At 48.5% G+C, this 17429-nt stretch overlaps 1 protein-coding gene across 1 annotated transcript in view; it reads left to right on the top strand.

Annotated features, from left to right (window-relative positions):
* Positions 1-5492: 5492 nt before the first annotated feature.
* Positions 5493-17429, top strand: part of Flt1 (fms related tyrosine kinase 1) — a 169772-nt gene continuing 157835 nt past the window's right edge. Inside the window, exon 1 of the mRNA XM_021222701.2 lies at positions 5493-5883. Within this exon, the coding sequence (XP_021078360.1) occupies positions 5820-5883 (64 nt within the window). The 5' untranslated portion in view covers positions 5493-5819. The remainder of the gene's footprint in view (positions 5884-17429) is intronic.

The raw sequence follows: 17429 nt of genomic DNA, 5'->3' as shown, positions 1-17429 counted from the left end.
AATGACAATCCACTCTCAAACACTACCTATTTTGGAACCATTTATAATACAGAACCCAAACTGTCTAACAGTTGACTGAGATAGGCATTAGACATAAGAGCTATGAAGGTGGCATAGGAAAATGAAATATAAAGCACAGCCCTCTACTGTGAACAGTAGTTCCCACAAACTGCCCCAAAGTGGTCACGGGGTGACTCTGTTGACAGCTGAAATGACAGCCTGCAGCTCAGTCCATCCTCTGGATTTTCTTCAAGATCATGTTTCAATTAAACAAACAAACAAACAAACAAACAAACAAACATGCTTAAAGTGGAAAATCCATGAGCAAAACATAAGGGGAAAGGACAAAGGCTGGCACTGAGGTGACAGATAAAGTCCTGAGAGGGACCAGGATGGTAACCAGAAAACCCTCCTGTGCATTCCCTGAGGGCGCCTCTATCTTTTAGGGGTCATCTTCTTAATTTTACCCTTTCACTTTGCTTGCTTGCTTGTTTGTTTTTTAAAGACAGGGTTTTTCTGTGTAGCCCTGGATATATATATAATGGACTCACTCTGTAGACCAGGCTGGCCTCGAACTCACAGAGATCCACCACCTCTGCTCTCCAAGTGCTGGGATTGTCTCAGCACCATGCTCGGCTGTCCTGGAACTCAGAGATCCACTTGCCTCTACCTCCCAAGTGGTAGAATTAAAGGTGTGTGCTACCACTACCAGGCTAGTTTGTTGTTATTGTTGTTGCTGCTATTGTTGTTTTCTTTTCTTTTTCTAGATGGCCTTGAGTAAACCCTGGTGGTCTAGCTCTCTCTTGTGAGCTCATTGTTTCCAAATAAGACGCAGTGACGCATGATTTATGGGTTTACCTGCTGAACCTATGCCTGGGAACAGAGGCACAAAAGAATGAGCTGTCATTCCATGATTTGCAAAACTTCCACAGGCCTCTCGTGGACTCACTCTCTCACTGATGTATTCTGCTGTATCCCTAGTTAACGATTTTAAAGCAAGAAAACGAAAAGTTGATTACACACCCAGGGCACATGAGTCTGAAGCAAATAGCCTGTGGTCCTGATGGCGAGAAGTAGCAATCCATCGAATGGTTAAATCAGAGGCTAAAAGAGTTCAGCAGGCCATCAGATGTGCTGACAGAAGGCAGGAACGTGATGGGGGTCTGCAGATGAGGGTCTGGCATGAGCCACAGAGACAGGCTTAGGGCTAGGGTCAGGGCAATGGGCAATTGCTATCCTGAGAGAGCCATAGGGGTCTCAGCCAGTAGAAGTTCTGCAAGAGACCTAGCTATGAAGGTGTCTATGGAGGAGACTGCTTTGATCTTACATTGACAGTTGGCCTATCATGGCTCTTGGGAACAGGCAGAACAAAGCAAGCTGGAGTCCAGAGCTGGGCTTCAAAAGAAGATCCTGGAAAAAGTCCAAAGATCGTATCAACACTAACAGTGCCAACCTGGGCCAGGAAAGGCAGGAGCAAGAGTGTCCTGGACAAGCAGAAGCCGATGATGTACTCGTGTGTGTGTGTGTGTGTGGGGGGGATGGGGGCTCATTTCCGCAGCTTTTGTCCACCCAGTGTACTGGCCATCTGGATGTCTAGCCCTCTTTGCTCATTTCTTGAACTTTCCATAGGCTTTTCTCCATGCTTGGGAGATAAACTTAACTTCCCGTGTGTACCTGAACGGACGCACAGGACACGTGTTCTCTCTCTAGTTAAACATAAGTGAGTATGTTTAATCAATCAATCTTGGCTAGGCATGGTGGTGTTTAATTCATTCGTGTTTTTAAATCCCAACACTGGAGAGGCAGAGGCAGGCAGATCTCTGTGAGTTCTAGGCCAGCCTGGCCTACCTAGTGAATTAGAGGCAGCTAGGGTTACATAGTGAGACCCTGTCTATAAGACAAAACCAGAACCCTGAACTTTGAGGGGAGGGATGAAGCAGTCGTGGACACCTTTAGCTAGGTCTCTTGCAGAAGTCCCTCCTGGCTGAGACCCCTATGGCCCTCTCGGGATAGCAGCCATTGCCTGTTTCCCTAACACTAAGCCTAACTATTTTGGCCTCTCATTTTGCCACTCAGTGGATTTCCAATTCTCTGGCTGATCACGTCACAAACACTTGGTCCGTCCTGGGTCTATGTCACCTGCGGGGACGTTAAGAAGATGGAATCTTCCAAGGGAAGCTGGGAGCAATTTCTAGAACATGCCATTTAAGCAGTGGTCAAGGAGACATGGACAGAGAGCCTGGAGATGAAATGGTGTTCGCGAGTGGTTAGTCAATGTCCTTGAGAGGTTGTCAGAGCAGCGAAGAGGCACTTAGAACAGGAGTTCTGGGCCTGGCTCAGTGGCTAAGCAGAAGGACCTCCCTCTGCTCCTCTGCCTACAGGACTTGGAACCAAATCTAGGGGCCCTGTGCATATTAGACGTCCCATGGTCTGCTGCTGAACTGTACACCCTAGGACTTGGGTGGCTGAAATAAACAAGACTCTTAAAAAAATCATCTATTACTGTAAATACACTGCAGCCGTCTTCAGACACCCCAGAAGAGGGCATCAGATCTCATTGCAGATGGTTGTGAGTCACCATGTGGTTGCTGGGATTTGAACTTTGGAAGAGCAGTCAGTGCTCTTAACCCCTGAGCCATCTCTCCAGTCCAAATAAGACCCTCTTGCTGTTCTAACATGTTGATTCATTTCTGGTCAGTAAAACTGTACCAATGGGTCTGGGGCACTCACCAAGGAGCCTCACTGGCCCAAGATGTCATAGGAGGCTTGTTTGCTTGTTTTTCTTCCAACAATGCATAAGGATTTGACAAGATCATCAGCTTCGTGTAAACAAGTTCTGTGTTGTGTGTCAACAAGGATTTTTCTTCAACAACCAAGCTTAATGTCACTCTGCTGCCTCCTCTTCCTCCTCCTCCTCCTGTAGATCAGCTCTGGGTTCCCCTCCTGTCACTCTTATTGATTCTCCAACCCTCTTATTCAGTCTTGAATATTTAAGTCACTGGCTGGACAACAGTGTGTTCCTGAATAGGGGCAAGAGAGAAACTTGGAGAGAATGTGGCTGATAAGAGGAGAGAGTGTCTGGTTTTGCTAGGCAAGCAGGAGATGAAACGTTCTTTTGTACGTGGGCAGGAAGCAAGCAGATAATCTGCTGCAAATAGCCTTTCACACATACCTAGTGTGTTGAATTTGATCTTTCCCATCAGTGGTATCTAGAAAACCTCTTTCATGACTGATTTGGTTGAAGAGTCCTACTGTAGCCCATTATTCAACTTTGTTACCACTTTTGGGGAAAGGGTCTTAGCCCTTTATTGTCCATATCAAAGTGAAGTTGAAATGGCCAACGAAACAGTTTGTATCATTTTAAAATTCTTAATAATAATAACAATATAATAATAATAACCAATGCAACCTACAAAAGAAATATTGGTGTGGGAGTTGTTGGCTGTAATTAAAAGTCCGGGACTTTTCAAGAGTTGGAGGAACGTATCAAAGACTACAGCATATAAACCTTAGCTACATTCAATCACGAGGCCATTAATCTTAGATAATTGAGCGATATTTTAGCATTGTTAATGCACAGCTTAAGTTATAGATGGTTTTGGCTGTCGGTCAAATACCTGTCTGGCTTCAATAAAGTCATTGAGGGATCATTTCTGGCAACAAACTCATAAGGATCTCCGTGAATATTTTTAAAGACATCAAAATGCCTTTTGAAAACAACGCATTAAACTAAATCTTTGGGGACTGTACACAGGACACTTCCCCCAAGTTGGTAGTTCCCCTCGCTGGTCTTCCCCTACAGTAGCCATGCCCGTGTTCCTGGTGGGCTTCATACCCCTCCAGAATCGTTACACCTCCTCCACTTAGTGTGTCTTGGTTTCTTGATCTGTCTGTTGGCCTGCTCAGCGCAGCCCCTCCAGCCTCAGCAGATGGGTTTCCAATTGGGAAGCTCTCCCCAGCCCAAACACCTGCGGCTGCTTAAAGGTGCTGAGCGGACCGCCTGGAAGATGCGTGGGCGTTACGAGAGCTCTTCGGGGAGACAGACAGTTTTGACCGTGTGGGTGTGTCTCAGATCGTCTGCGGCCGGAGATTCATTCAGCTGGGAGAATTAGAACTACCTAGTGCGGGCTATCCCGCGTGATTCCTGATTGGAGAGCAATTGGAGGCGCCGGAGGTAGAGCGCAGGAGTACTTGACCCTAGTGGAGGCCTGTAGAGAAATCAGAATTGGCTGGGGGAGTCCGCAGGTGAGCTGCGGCCTTTCCCTTCTGCTAAACCACGGAGGAGAGAGGAATCTCGCTTGCCCTGGCTCAGAGGCTCCCGGTGCCCTAGTAGAGCTGCGGGGGTGGGGGGTGGGGGGTGGCCTAGACTCTTAGGAATGAGGCAACTCAGGTTGCGCAACCTTCCCTACCGGAGGTCTAGTCCTTCAGGAAAAGCCTCTGGTCCCATTTAGGAGCCATTTTATCACGGGTATCTGGCAGGTTCCAATGAGGCTATTTTTCAAACCTGCAGTATTTACAGCGACAAGACTGGGCTGCTCCGGGGAGGCCCGGACGACTTCAGCCTTCCAGTTAATGGATGCATAATTGAGGAACAACGTGGAATTAGTGTCATCATAAATGATCTAGTGTCTCAAGTTAATTTCACCCCCCCCCTTTTTTTTGTTCCAAGAACATTCGAGTCAGTCATCTTGGCTAGCCAGCTTCCACCAAAAAGATTTGTTTTCCATCCAGCGTTTCAGACCTAGAGTTCAAGTTCTTGGCCCTTACAAGTTGCAGGAGCGTGTCTCACGCCTTGGCTTTTTTAAAAAAGGTAACATGTTATTCCTTGTTTTGCTTCTAGGAAGCAGAGGGTTGAGGAAATGGCTTGGGCGGGTGCATTAATGCAGCCGAAAAAGACACAGACTCCCTCCCTTGGGACCCGCGCGGCCCCGCGCTCTTTCCGAAGGTGCCTGGCAAGGCGTCCGGTTCCCTCGGACGCTCCGGGTCCAAGTGCCTTAAGCGGAGGGTCTCTGGCGCCTTCCTTCGCCGCCTGGCAACAGTCTGGCGGGGTCAGGGACCGGCGGGACCGCTCGGGAGAGGGCTCGACTGCGCCTCGTTCCTCGGTGCCAGGGACACCGTCGCGGGAGGCGCGGCCAGCTTCCCTAGGATAAGACTTCCCGCCCCGGGGGCAGGGCGGTGCACTTAGCTGGTCCCCTCCTCAGTTTCGGGCGGTCACCAGAGCTGAGTAAGCCCGGTGGAGGGAGCTGGGCAAGGATTTCCTGAGAGCGATGGGCAGGAGGGGCGGGGGCTGCAGGGCACGGAGCAAGGACCCTGAACCTGCGAACCTGCCCGGGGACCCGCGCGCCTAGCGCCACCGCACGCGCGCTCCGACCCCCAGGCCACCCGCCCTCGCCGGCTCCCGCCCCTCTGGGAGGAAGAAGAGGGTAGGTGGGGAGGCGGATGAGGGGTGGGGGACCCCTTGACGTCACTGGAAGGAGGTGCCGGGGTAGGAAGTGGGCTGGGGGAAAGGTTATAAATCGCCCCCGCCCTCGGCTGCGCTTCAGCGAGGTCCTCGGGAGGCTCGGAGCGCGGTGGTGGACACTCCCCGGAGGTAGAGCTAGTGGTGGTGGCGGCTGCTCGGAGCGGGCTCCGGGACTCAATCGCAGCGGCTAGCGGACGCGGGACGGCGAGGATCCCCCCCATTCCACCTCCCTCGGCTGCAGGCGCGGAGAAGGACTCTCGCGGCGCCAAGCAGAAGCAGGAGGGGACCGGCTCGGGCGGCTGCGCCGTCGGCCTCAGAGAGCACGGGCACCGGGCCAGAAGGCCGCGTCGCGCTCACCATGGTCAGCTGCTGGGACACCGCGGTCTTGCCTTGCGCGCTGCTCGGGTGTCTGCTTCTCACAGGTGAGGCGCGCCAGGGACCACGAGTTGGAGTTCGGCGGGGATGGGCAGTCACGGGGTGGTCCGGGGAAGCGAGTCTGCAACCCGGGAAGCGAGCTCCGGCGGGAGCCCGGGACACTTGTAGCAGCGGGTACGCCTCGGGACACACGTCTTTCCCCCCCCTCCCCCAGTGGGCGCCGCTGGAAGTTGGCATCATCGCTTAGACTCTCCTTAGCTCCACGCTGGGGTCAGAGCCAGATTGCCTGCCGGGTGTAGCCCCAGCCGCTAGTCCCCTGCCGGACTCCTGGGAAGGCGCTCGCTCCTTAGGCTCTGGGAGTGCAGATCACCACACCGGTGGACCTTTCGGCATCCAGAGCAAGTCAGAGAGGCTGCCCGGGGTTGAACAGAGGAGGGATCGTGAGCGATGAGCTCGCTCCACCAGAGCAAAGGAGGACGAAATTGGGAGGGGTCCTGGGCCCGCAGCAAGTAGGTGAAGCCCAGAGAAGGGCCAGCTCTGATTCCCGTACCCGCTTGGGTCCGTCCGGAGGAAGCTGGGAAACGTACAGTCTGCGGGTTTCTTCCCCGCAGTTCGCTGAGCGCCGTCTCCCGGTTGGGGCCTCCGCGGTGCGGGGCGGGTGTGCGGTCCAGGTCGTCCGAGTGAGTGAGTGACTCAAAGCGACCCGGCAGCCTAGGGTCCAGTCTTCAAGTTTTAGAATTTTAAGCCCTACCTTTAGGTTATGAATCTAGAAGAAAACAATACAAAACCACCTGACAATTTATTCCGAAAGCTGTGGTTTAAGGAGTAGGTGAAGTATGCGCACCTCCTAAATCAGCGTTCTCTGGCATATGAAAAACGCAGGGGACACGAAAAACGCGGGGGACCGATCAGGGACCGGCAGATTTTTAGGAGGATTTAATGTGGAGACCGTCGTCATCCAGGGGTCAAAAAGCTGGAGGGACCTCGGGAACTCTAACTCCAGGTCTGCAGACGGGAGGGGCGAAGGGTTCTGTGAGGTCCCTTTGCGCAGAGAGGCATACCAGAGCGTCTTTTTTTAAAGCAGCATGGTTGGGAAAGAAAATAGAAAATAAAGAGTCAGGTTGAATAGTAGTGGCCCCAGAAAGAAAAGCAGCAAGGTTTTAAAAGACAGTAAAAATGAGCCTTTTGAAATTCGAAGATTGTACTTCGTTTCAAAGTAATGGACAGGGGTTTATAATTAAAACAGACTGAAATGGCAAAGCCAGAACCCGACATAGGCGGTTAGGTTCTAAAATAATGATATTAAACGAGTTATTGTATTTTCTATTTCACAAATGTTTTTGAAGAGCTGCTTATACGGAAATAACAATCACTTAGAGTGTTTAAATACAGGTTTATTATATAAAGGCAAAGCTAGCTTTAAAAAAAAAATACTGCAAACCCTTAAGTTACAGAGGGGAAAACGGGAGTTTTATTGGATTTTCTGCTTGATACATGTCTCTTTACTTTTTAATTTTAAAGCATGGTTGGTTTTAGCTAAGCGTAATTTTATCTGTGTATGCGAACAGTGGAGGCAGATTGAAGCAGTTCAGGAATGTGTATGGAGTCGCTCTGAGCCACTAGTCAGGCGCTGAGCCCCATCAGGTGTTCTAGCCTCCATATTTATTAGTTACCAACGCCCTAACTACCATACTTAGCTGTCCCCTCTGTAGCTATCGAGACCACTGTTTCTATAAAAGTCCAGTCTCCTGTTCAAGGCTTAAGACACCACTCTTGTTTAGCTCCACACCCTTGATTAGCTCCACACCAGTGTGCTCTCTTGCGATGTCTCCTCTCTGTCTCTCTGTCTCTGTCTCTGTCTCTCTCTCTCCCCTTCCCCCTCACTTCCTCCTTCCCTCTCCCCCTTTCCTGTCCTCTCTTACTTTTCTTTTAAGCAGCTGACATTTAGAGTTTGGTAGAACTAATTAGAAATACTTACATCGTGGGCTTGGGGTGTGTGTATGCTATTCCCAATAGTAACTCTGAGTTAAAATAAAAATTATGCAAATAGTAGCAGCCAGGTGTGAGGGCCCTGTCTGTATCCTGAGAACTCAAGGCCTAAGGCAGAAGGGTGGTGAGTTCTAACCAAGAGTGGACATTGGCTATGGAGTCAATTAAAGTCAGCCTGAACCACACAGGGAATCCCTTTCTCAATAAATAATAGTTAATAATAATACCCATCCCCAAAGTGAATAGGATGCATTTCTTATATATAGTTTTACATAGTGATTTCTATTTTTTTTCTCCAAGGCTTACACAGTTGTGCTTTTCCAAAAATTGCATATTTTAAATGGTCATTATTTGGGACTCTTATGAGTCCATGTTGTTTTCCAACTTATCAATCATCTTGCAGATAAACTGTGAACTAGGCTTTCTATTTAAAAAAAAATTACTAGTGCAGCATTATTATTTTTTTTTCTGGTTGAAAAGTCTTTAATAGGCTATATGGTTTCTTTTTAAATGATCCCAATTGGCATTTTTCTTTTAAAAATGGAGAAATTGGAAGATACAGTTGATTTTGTTTTGTTTTGGTTTGGTTTTTTTTGTCTGTCTATCTGTTTTCTCTATGCAAGAGTTTCTCTGTGTAGCCCTGGCTGTCCTGGAACTCACTCTGTAGACCAGGCTGGCCCCTGCCTCCTCAGTGCTGGGATTAGGCAGGCCACCACCTGGCCTAAAACTATGGTTGACTTCCGAAGGCTCCTTTTCAAATATAAGATTCAGTGAAGGAATTCCACAAAGCGAACAGATGGGGGTCCTTCCGTTTTCCTGGCTCCCTGCCATTCTCATGCATGTTAATGGGTGCTAAGCCCTTTGACGCCCTAGCTGATGGGCCAGGCTGCTGCCGCTGCCGTCCCGGTCACACTTCATCTTTCTCTCTGGTAGAATGTACCAGACCATGCAGTTAGTCTTTAGTGGGCTTCCTTTTGCATTGCAGGGGGTGCAGGGGTGAACTGATGGAGGATGCCATCCCAGATGCCTCAGCCACTACATCACTAGCTTGGGCCTTTTTCTTTCTCAGCAGAATGTGTAGCTGTGACAGAGGCTAAGTCACCCATACTGAGGATATCACTTTAACCCCCTACCCCATATTTCTTGCTTAAAAAAATTAATCTTTATTAGTTTTGGGTTGTTTTTTTTTTTTTTTTAAAAAAAAAACCAGCAATGTTCTAAAACTGTTCCAGATTACAACAAAGCTAGTAAACCTCTTATTTAATAATTAAACCTATTTTTTTTTTTTTTTTTTTGTGACTTCTAAAAGACCAACCAAGTCGTTACATTTTTTTTTTTTCCTCTCCAAACCTATGAGGACATTTCTGAATCCTTGAATGTGTATAATATAGAATTTGAAGTGATACATATGCCCCCCCCCAAAAAAAAAGGCTTTATAGTGACACTTGCTGCCCTTCCCTTCAGAAAAGTGGTTCCCTGGAGGGAAATTATGTGGTGTAACACAACAGAATTGTGGCTAATCTTTACCCTGGCTTGTGCTGTAAAGCTAAGAGAATGCAAGTAACAGAACAAGTGGTCTCTGTGGTACTTTTAATTGTGTGTGAGAGTGAGCCTGGGGATAAAAGGAGAATTCAAGAAGCTGGGAACTAGTGAGCAGGGTTTGGCTCAGCACACACTAGGTGCTGTGTGGTTGGTGGCACACATTAGGTGCTGAGCAGTCATCGAAGGCTGAGAACCATTTTTCAATGTCCTTGATACTGTGCAAAGAGGAAGAGGATATTTGAAGATCACAGCGGGCTCTCTTTATTTTAAGTAAAAATGTATTATATCATGAGCAGCTGAAAGAAAAAAAAAAACCGTATTGTGTTGGATTTAGCTTAACAGAGCAGAGTGGCTCCTGAGGAAAGACGGGGCCCCTGCCAGGCGCTTTCCAGGACTGCCGCGGAGGCCGAATCCAGTGGTTCCTGGGATGCTGCACGCTGATGATTAAATTGCTGGACCTTATTCCAGACCGAAGGAAGGGAAGGAAATGGGAGGAATGGAGTATTTGAGGGAACTGGAGAGAGAAGGCTCTGACGTAGCATGCAGCCCTGTCGGGGGTGTGTGGGGGTGTTCATTAAGGAAACGGTTCTACTCAGTCTGCTGAAGATAGTGAGCTAGGTTTCCTGCATTGTTGCTGGCCGGATGTGGGGGGGGGATGTCAAGAATTTCTGGGCATTTCCCATCCGCCTTTGCAAACCTGGATGCTTGAAGACCATTTCTGATTCCTGCCTCTGTCTTCCATGTCAAGCTCCTCCGGAGGGAGGGAGACTCATCGATCTTCTCTCTCTCTCTCTCTCTCTCTCTCTCTCTCTCTCTCTCTCTCTCTCTCTCTCTCACACACACACACACACACACACACACACACACACACACACGTTTGTTGCAAGAGTTCCATGGGGGCTCAGGTTTGAAAGTGGAAAGAGCGGGTTTTGTGATATTTTTCTCAGCTCCCATGTTGGCCAGGGGCAGACTCAGGATGACCCCCCTGAAGGTCAATCCGCTGTCCACATTTCTACTGTATTTCCTCCACACGGACAAAGTGGGGAGGGAGATGCAGATATTCATTGACTGAGCACTTCTATCCATCTTTCCTAAACCATGATATCTACTCACATTTGTAGTAGTAGTAGTAATAGTAGTAGTAATAGTAGTAGTCGTAGTAGTTAGTTAGTGTTAGTAGTAGTAGTTAGTAGTGTTAGTAGTAGTAGTTAGTAGTAGTATTTTGTGGTGCTGGGGATCAAATCTAACACCTCAGTAGCTCAACAAAGGCTCTACCATAGAGCTACCTTCCCAACATCTCCTTATCTAACTATGAGATTGTCTTCTATTAAAGCTCATGGGAGAAGGCGTTACATTTAGAACCTCAATGTCCCATGGTACACATTTCTGCTCTCAGCACTCAGAAGGTAGAGGCAGGCCGATCTCTTGTGAGTTCAAGGCCAGCCTGGATTACAGAGTGAGTTCCGAGACAGCCAGGCCTCCACAGAAAAACCCTGACTCATAAACAAAACACAACACAACACAACAAAATAAAACACAACACAACAAAAAGACAAAAATCAAAAAAAATCAAAAAAATAAAAATCAAACAAACAAACAAACTTAGAAACCATAGCTGCTTAGTAGCCTGTGAACATATTTATAAGAAGATTTTTCTTTGTGAGCCCTTGAGCTCCCTCTTTGGAATAGCTGTGCTTTATGGTGCTGCTTTAATCTGTCATTTGGTCCCTCCACCTTCTGATCCACCTATGTTAACTCTGCCCTTCCTTCTTAGGTCTGGGCCACCTCTGAGATCATTGGCCTCCTTCTTAATTCCTCCCTCCCTACCAGAGAAACCCAGGGCAGCAGGGCAGCTCCTCCTGGTAGCACTAGACAGGGGGCTTCTCCTCGCAGTCCTGTGGTTGCTCTCACCTGCATCGTTTCTATGTTTGCTGCCTGTGCCCTTCCTCTTTGGGGAAGAGCCTGTGTCTAAGTTCTTCAGAAATGTTGCTGTGGAGGACAAGTGAGTAGGGTCACCACACAGCCCTCTCAAGGAAACCTCTTAGAGTCAGGTATGCTTTAATTCTTGTTTGTTCATGTGTTCTTGCCTGCCCTCAGAGCCTCTGGGATTACTTAATGAGATTGTTCCCGATAGCTGTACGCATGTGGGACATCACACCTTACCCCATAAGCATGTGGCTTTCTCAGTTAACGATTTAAAGAAAATTAAGGGCTAGAGAGATGACTCAGTGACTAAGAACAGTTGTTCTCCCAGAGACCAGAGTTCAGTTCCAGTACCCATGTTGGGGCACCTCCGGCTCCCGAAAATCCAGTTCTTTCTTCTAGTCTTCTGAAAGTATCCCCATACAGGGCTGGCACGCAGACACATGCACACCATTTTTTAAAAAAAGACTTTTCTACTTACTTAATGTATGAGTGTTCTGTCTTCACTCGCACCAGAAAAGGGCATCAGACTTCATTATAGATGGTTGTGAGCCACCATGTGGTTGCTGGCANGTGAACTCAGGACCTCTGGAAGAACAGCCAGTGCTCTGAACCACTGAGCCATCTCTCCAGCCCCCACATATCAAGTTTTTAGATTAAAACCTTAAACGCAAGGAAAGAACCAGTCAATAGCTGAAAATAAAACTATAATCTCTGAACTTATTTCTTTGCTTATATATTTATATATTTACTTTTATTTCATGTGCGCTGGTGTTTTACCTGTGTGTATATCTGTGTGAGAGTGTCAAAGACCCTGAAAGGGAAGTTACAGAGGGTTGTGAGCCACTTGGTGGGTGTTAGGAGTGGAACCTGGGTCCTCTGGAAGAGCAGCTAGTGCTCTTAACCTCTGAACACCTCTCTAGCCTCCATCACTGAATTAAAAAAAAAAAAAAGATCTATATCTATGGTCTGAGCTCAAGTTGGTCCCTTTCTCTACTCTACCCCAATCCTGTACATGCTCACAACACACTCTAGCACTCTTGTTAATATATGTTCTATAGCCAACAGTATCAGTGTATGTGTTGTGCATGCGTTCACGAACATACACACACACACACACACACACACACACACACACACACACACAGTATATCAGAGTTGGTCATTTTCAAAATCCCTAGGTGCTGCTTATTGTCACATTCAAAATGGGGAAACATGGACTTAGTAAGGGATTTGTGGTCATCTCCAGTACCAGGGTCTGATTTCTCTGCCCTTATACTCTAGTGATGGCCTTTGGCTGTGTGGTTAAGAGACAAAGGTCAGGGTAGCCACAAGCCTTTCCTGGCTCCCACTTAGGTCTGATGGCCAGTGGGACTCCTGTATCCTATTCCTAATCTCTACACAGACTCAGGCTTAGCTTGGCCCTCCAGTCAAAGCAGATAAATGTCAGCCTGAGGAAGCCATAACTAATCAAATGATTGATGTCTTAGAAAAAACATGGATTTGGTGGAGAATGATAAGAACAGCATTAACTAGCAAAGCTTTAACAAGAAACAAAGCTCTGCGAGGCATTCGCTTCCAAACACTGGAATGAACACCAGCGGTGCTCCATACCATTTTCTAGAATGTTTGGCTGCAAAGCGGTGGGATCGCTGCCTGGTTCTGTGGCTGCCAGACCCCCTGTTCTCCCTCTGCTGGGAGGCTGGTGTGTTTTGCCTCTGTGTTCTGCCTGGCCTTGCTGTGGCGCCGTCCTGGCCAGCCCTTTAGAGTCTTTCCACAGATATTCACATTGCTCCCAGGCACAGGTCAGCAGGTCTGTCCTTCCATTGCATGGGTGGGGTCTACATGGGGTTTCCTTTCAAGCCACAGACCCACCCATGTAGTCTACAGAGGCAAAGCTCTAACAATGACCAGATTCTTTTGTTGAAAGAGGCCTCGAGTGAACCTGGTTTGACCAAAAACCCTTGGCTCTCATTATACGCAAATATAAAATCAACCACTCAAATTCGAGACCACTTCCAGAAAAACCCTGATGAGGGCTTAGCCTGCCAAAGGATTGCTAGAGAATCTTTGTAACTGCACAGCCCTGGTCCTCAGCCTGGGTTGTCTATTAGTCAAATTGAGGAGCCCTAAGAATTCTCTTACTGTCTCAGCACCCCTAACTAACTTGCTCCATGTTTTTGGTGGGACACAAGCACTGATCATTTTAAATCACAAGAGGATTCCAATAGCCAGCTGAGATAACCACAAGCGACATTAGGGCTGGAGAGATGGCTCAGCGGTTTAGAGCGCTTTGATTAAAGTCCTCGGGATTGTGCAGGGGAGCGTTTTGCCGCCTGAGCCATCTCCTCCACCCCTGACTGTTTGCTTTTCTAACAAGTTCTGGGTGAGGCTGATATACCTGGCTTCCTTGGGGACCACGGCCCTAGGGCTCATTATCAGGACCCGGGCACATGGGAGGCAACTCCCCAGTGATAATCTGGAATAGACACTACATAGATCTTGTCTAGACTGGGGCGGGGTGGGGGGGGGGAGGAAACAGTTTCATAGGATTCCCACCAGAAAGTATTCATCAGTGGATTTTGATAGCGGAAATACCTGGACAACAAGGGCAACGCCACGGGATGTGTCCAGCCAATGTGTCTAAATCAATTTGCCTTCTAAGAGCTGGGGTGCTCTTGATGGTTGGACGGCAGGAGCTAGAAGCCAGAATTGAATGTCAATTTAGACAACACAGCCAACAGTGTCCCCTAACCCCATCTTCCTTCCCGTGGCATTCAGCCCCCCCATTTCCTAGCTCATCACTGGTCGTGGTCAAATTATAAGCCTGCCCAGGGCACCCGGAGCACATCGGTCTAATCCCATGCCGTTCCAGTGGGCCCTGCAAGATGCTCTCTGAAGACTCACTGACGGTTTGCTTTACCATGGAGACTCCCCTTCTCTGTCCCCCTGGCTGGGGTCAGCGCCCTTGTCTTGGATGACTGACTTCTGGACCTGCTAGAGAATAATGCTGACATGCAGCGATGGTCGGATCCGCATTGTCCAAAGTCACTGCGTGGTGGGGACGTGACGTTCGAATTCTCCTTGCGAGACACTAAAACCCAAGCAGCGTCCCTTTCCTTGAGAACACTAGGGATTCTTCTCCGGTGCTCGACGTGACCATGAGTGGTGCCGTTATCTTCAGACACAGAGTGCCCAGCCCCTTGTTTCTGCAGGGTGGAGGCCAATAGCTGTTTGTATCTTCCATCTATGGAATCATAGCAAGCGGTCCCCACACTTGGTGGCCCATGTCAGTTGGGTACATCTCAGTGTGCTGCAGGTTAGACTTCTGGGCCCTCTGCTGGTAGTTTCCTTTAGCTCCCTCCTGAGTCTCTTGAACAGCCACAGTCCAAGCAGTTTCCCTGAAAACTTGGTACTGGGGTCCCCTCCCGTGTGTGTGGCCTTTCCTCCCTCAGTGGTACAGCCGGGACTTTCTCACACGGAGGCAGGAGCTTTCCTGCAGTTGATTGTACGGTGTCTGCCAGGTGTCTGAAGGCCTGCGTTTTGGAATTCCTACATCACGCTGTCACATTCTATTGCTCCAAGCTAGACCTGGCCCAGATTCCTGGGCTGGGGAGGCGGCGGCTGGCGGCTTCTGAGGGGAGGGGCAACACCATTTGACACTTCCACTTTGCTTTTCCGTCTTGGCTAGAGTTTGGCCCAGAAAATTAAAGGAGCTGATAAATAATAATGAGTGCTAAAAAAAAAATGTCTTGGCCCTTACGACGGGGCTTGGGCAAGATGCGATTCTGACCTATGGGACGGGGGTTCCCATTCATAAAGCTTGTTCATGACACACAGGCCAGGGTTAGCCTGGCACGCAGAGTTGGCAGAGCAGCCTCTTAGGATGATTGTGATTCCAATGAGGGAGCCAGCTGGTCCTGGAGGCTGAGTGTTAGCAGCTCTGTGGTGGCGGTGGTGGCGGTGGCGGAGGCGGAGGCGGCAGCGGCGGCTGCTGCTGCTGCTGCTGCTGCTGCTCCTCCTCCTCCTCCTCCTCCTCCTCCTCCTCTTCCTCCTCCTCACCTGGCCTCACTGTATCACCCTGGCTGTCCTGGAACTCAATGCTGTAGACCAGGCTGGCCTCAAAATCAGAGAGATCTGCCTGCCTTTGCCTCCCTAGTGCTGGGATTAAGAGCACCACCGTGCTCTGCAGCTCTGTAGCTTCTTGAAGTCTTAGCCCATGGAACCTTGACCCTTGACCCTCTTCTGTAGAGACAGAGAAGCTCTGTGTGTGTGTGTGTGTGTGTGTGTGTGTGTGTGTGTGTGTGTGTGTGTGTGTGAAGCGACACAGCTGTCAGGCGCTTTCAATTACACATCTCACTGGGTCCCAGAGTTAGGCATGGCGCTCACGGCACTGAGTGATTTCTACTGACAGAACAGTATGGCGAAGTCATGGTTCCACCTTTATTGCCACCACATTGGTGCCAAGTGGAAACAGGAGCTCTCCTCGGTACACCAGGCTTTGGGAACTGGATGGCTGTCTCCAGTAGGGAAAGCTGGAGTTTTCTGAACCCAGCTGACTGGAGTTGTCAGTCCCCGAATCCCCTCTTGGTGTGTCGCAACCCGACTGAAAAGTAAAGGAGAAAGAGCCTTCATGGGGTCCGGGAGGTGGTGTTTGTTTTCTCTGGGCTGCCCTGGTCAGTCTGTCCTTGGAGTTTTGCCATCCTCAAGGAATGTGAGAAGCCACCGCTACTCCATCTTAAAGTGACCCTGGGAGATTTCACTACCGTGTGTTGAAGACACTGCTAAGATCTCGATTAAGGCAGACATTTCTCCCTGCGGCCTTTCTTATTGTGGATAACCAAGAACTCACCCGGATATCAGAATAGGATCCCCGAAAGCCATTATGAACATGGTATGACATGTCCTCCCAAAATGCAGAGAGTCATGGGCCGAGGGTGCAAAGCTCTCATGGAGAGGGTCTGGAGTAAAAGCCAGGGCTACCCTCTGACAGTATCCAGGAATCCTATGGTCCTCCGGCAAGCAATCTCTACATCCTACACCCGAAGAGACTTGGTGCTTCCTAGGGGTGAAGCGGGGCATGGCCAGAAGTATATTATACATGAAGGTAAATGCTCTGTGTGCCGGAGGAAGGGTGGATGCTCATTCTGTCCCCTAGAAGGGGAAGAGGAAGAGATTCGGATTCAGAGGGACGACTCCTCTGCGGGCTTGGAGCATGCAGGCTTCTTGGTAACCATCCAACACCGGCGCTTTCAGCTTTGACGGAACCCTGAGGCTGGGGGAATAATTGGATAACTTGCTGAGAGCCACACACTGTGTGGCTCAGTCAGGCTGGAATTCAAATGTGTTTTTCTTGACCTCAAAATCGGCCCTCTCCCCAACATTTTCCTAAAATAGCCTGACTAGGGAAGTCTTGGGATTCAAGAAAAGGCAATAGGTTTTGTTTTCGGGGATTAGAATGAAAAGCCAACGCATCTGTGGGAAGACAGATGTTCAAAGGCCTTTGGTAGAGGCAGCTTTTAGTCTGGGGTTGATTTTCAAGGTTGAGTCCTTGTACAGTGTGCAAGTGTACATGTGTATGTTTATGCGTGTTTGTATATGTAGGTGTAGATATGTTTACATAAGTATATGTGAGTGTATATGTCTATGTGTGTATATGTTTATGAGTGTTATGTGTGAATGTATGCATATATTTATGTGTGTATGTGTATATGTGTGTGAGTGTGTATGTGAGATTATATATGAGCGTATATGATGTTTGTGTGTGTAGATGTATGTATGTATATATATGTGTGTGAGAGTATGTGTGAGTGTGCATATGTGTATGTTTATGTGTATATGTATATGTGTAAAAAAGAGTATGTGTATGTTTATGTGTATATGTGCGTGTGAGAGAGAATGTGTATGTTTGTGTGTATGTATGTAAGTGTATATGCATATGTTTGTGTGTGTATATGTATGTGTGTGAGAGTGTGTATGTGTGTATGTTTGTGTGTATGTGTTTGTGTTGTGCTGTGGCTGGACACTGAGCAACTCTGAACATTGGACAACACTCTTTGAGCTGGACTCAACTGTACCTCATGGTATCCTCCCCTCCCCTCCCCTCCCTTCCCCTTCCCCTTCCCCTTCCCCTTCCCCT

This window comes from Mus pahari, chromosome 23 (assembly GCF_900095145.1).
Source record: "Mus pahari chromosome 23, PAHARI_EIJ_v1.1, whole genome shotgun sequence".
NCBI classification, from domain to species: domain Eukaryota; kingdom Metazoa; phylum Chordata; class Mammalia; order Rodentia; family Muridae; genus Mus; species Mus pahari.
The sequence above is the reverse complement of the archived record's forward strand: the minus strand, read 5'-3'. Positions and strand labels throughout refer to the sequence as shown.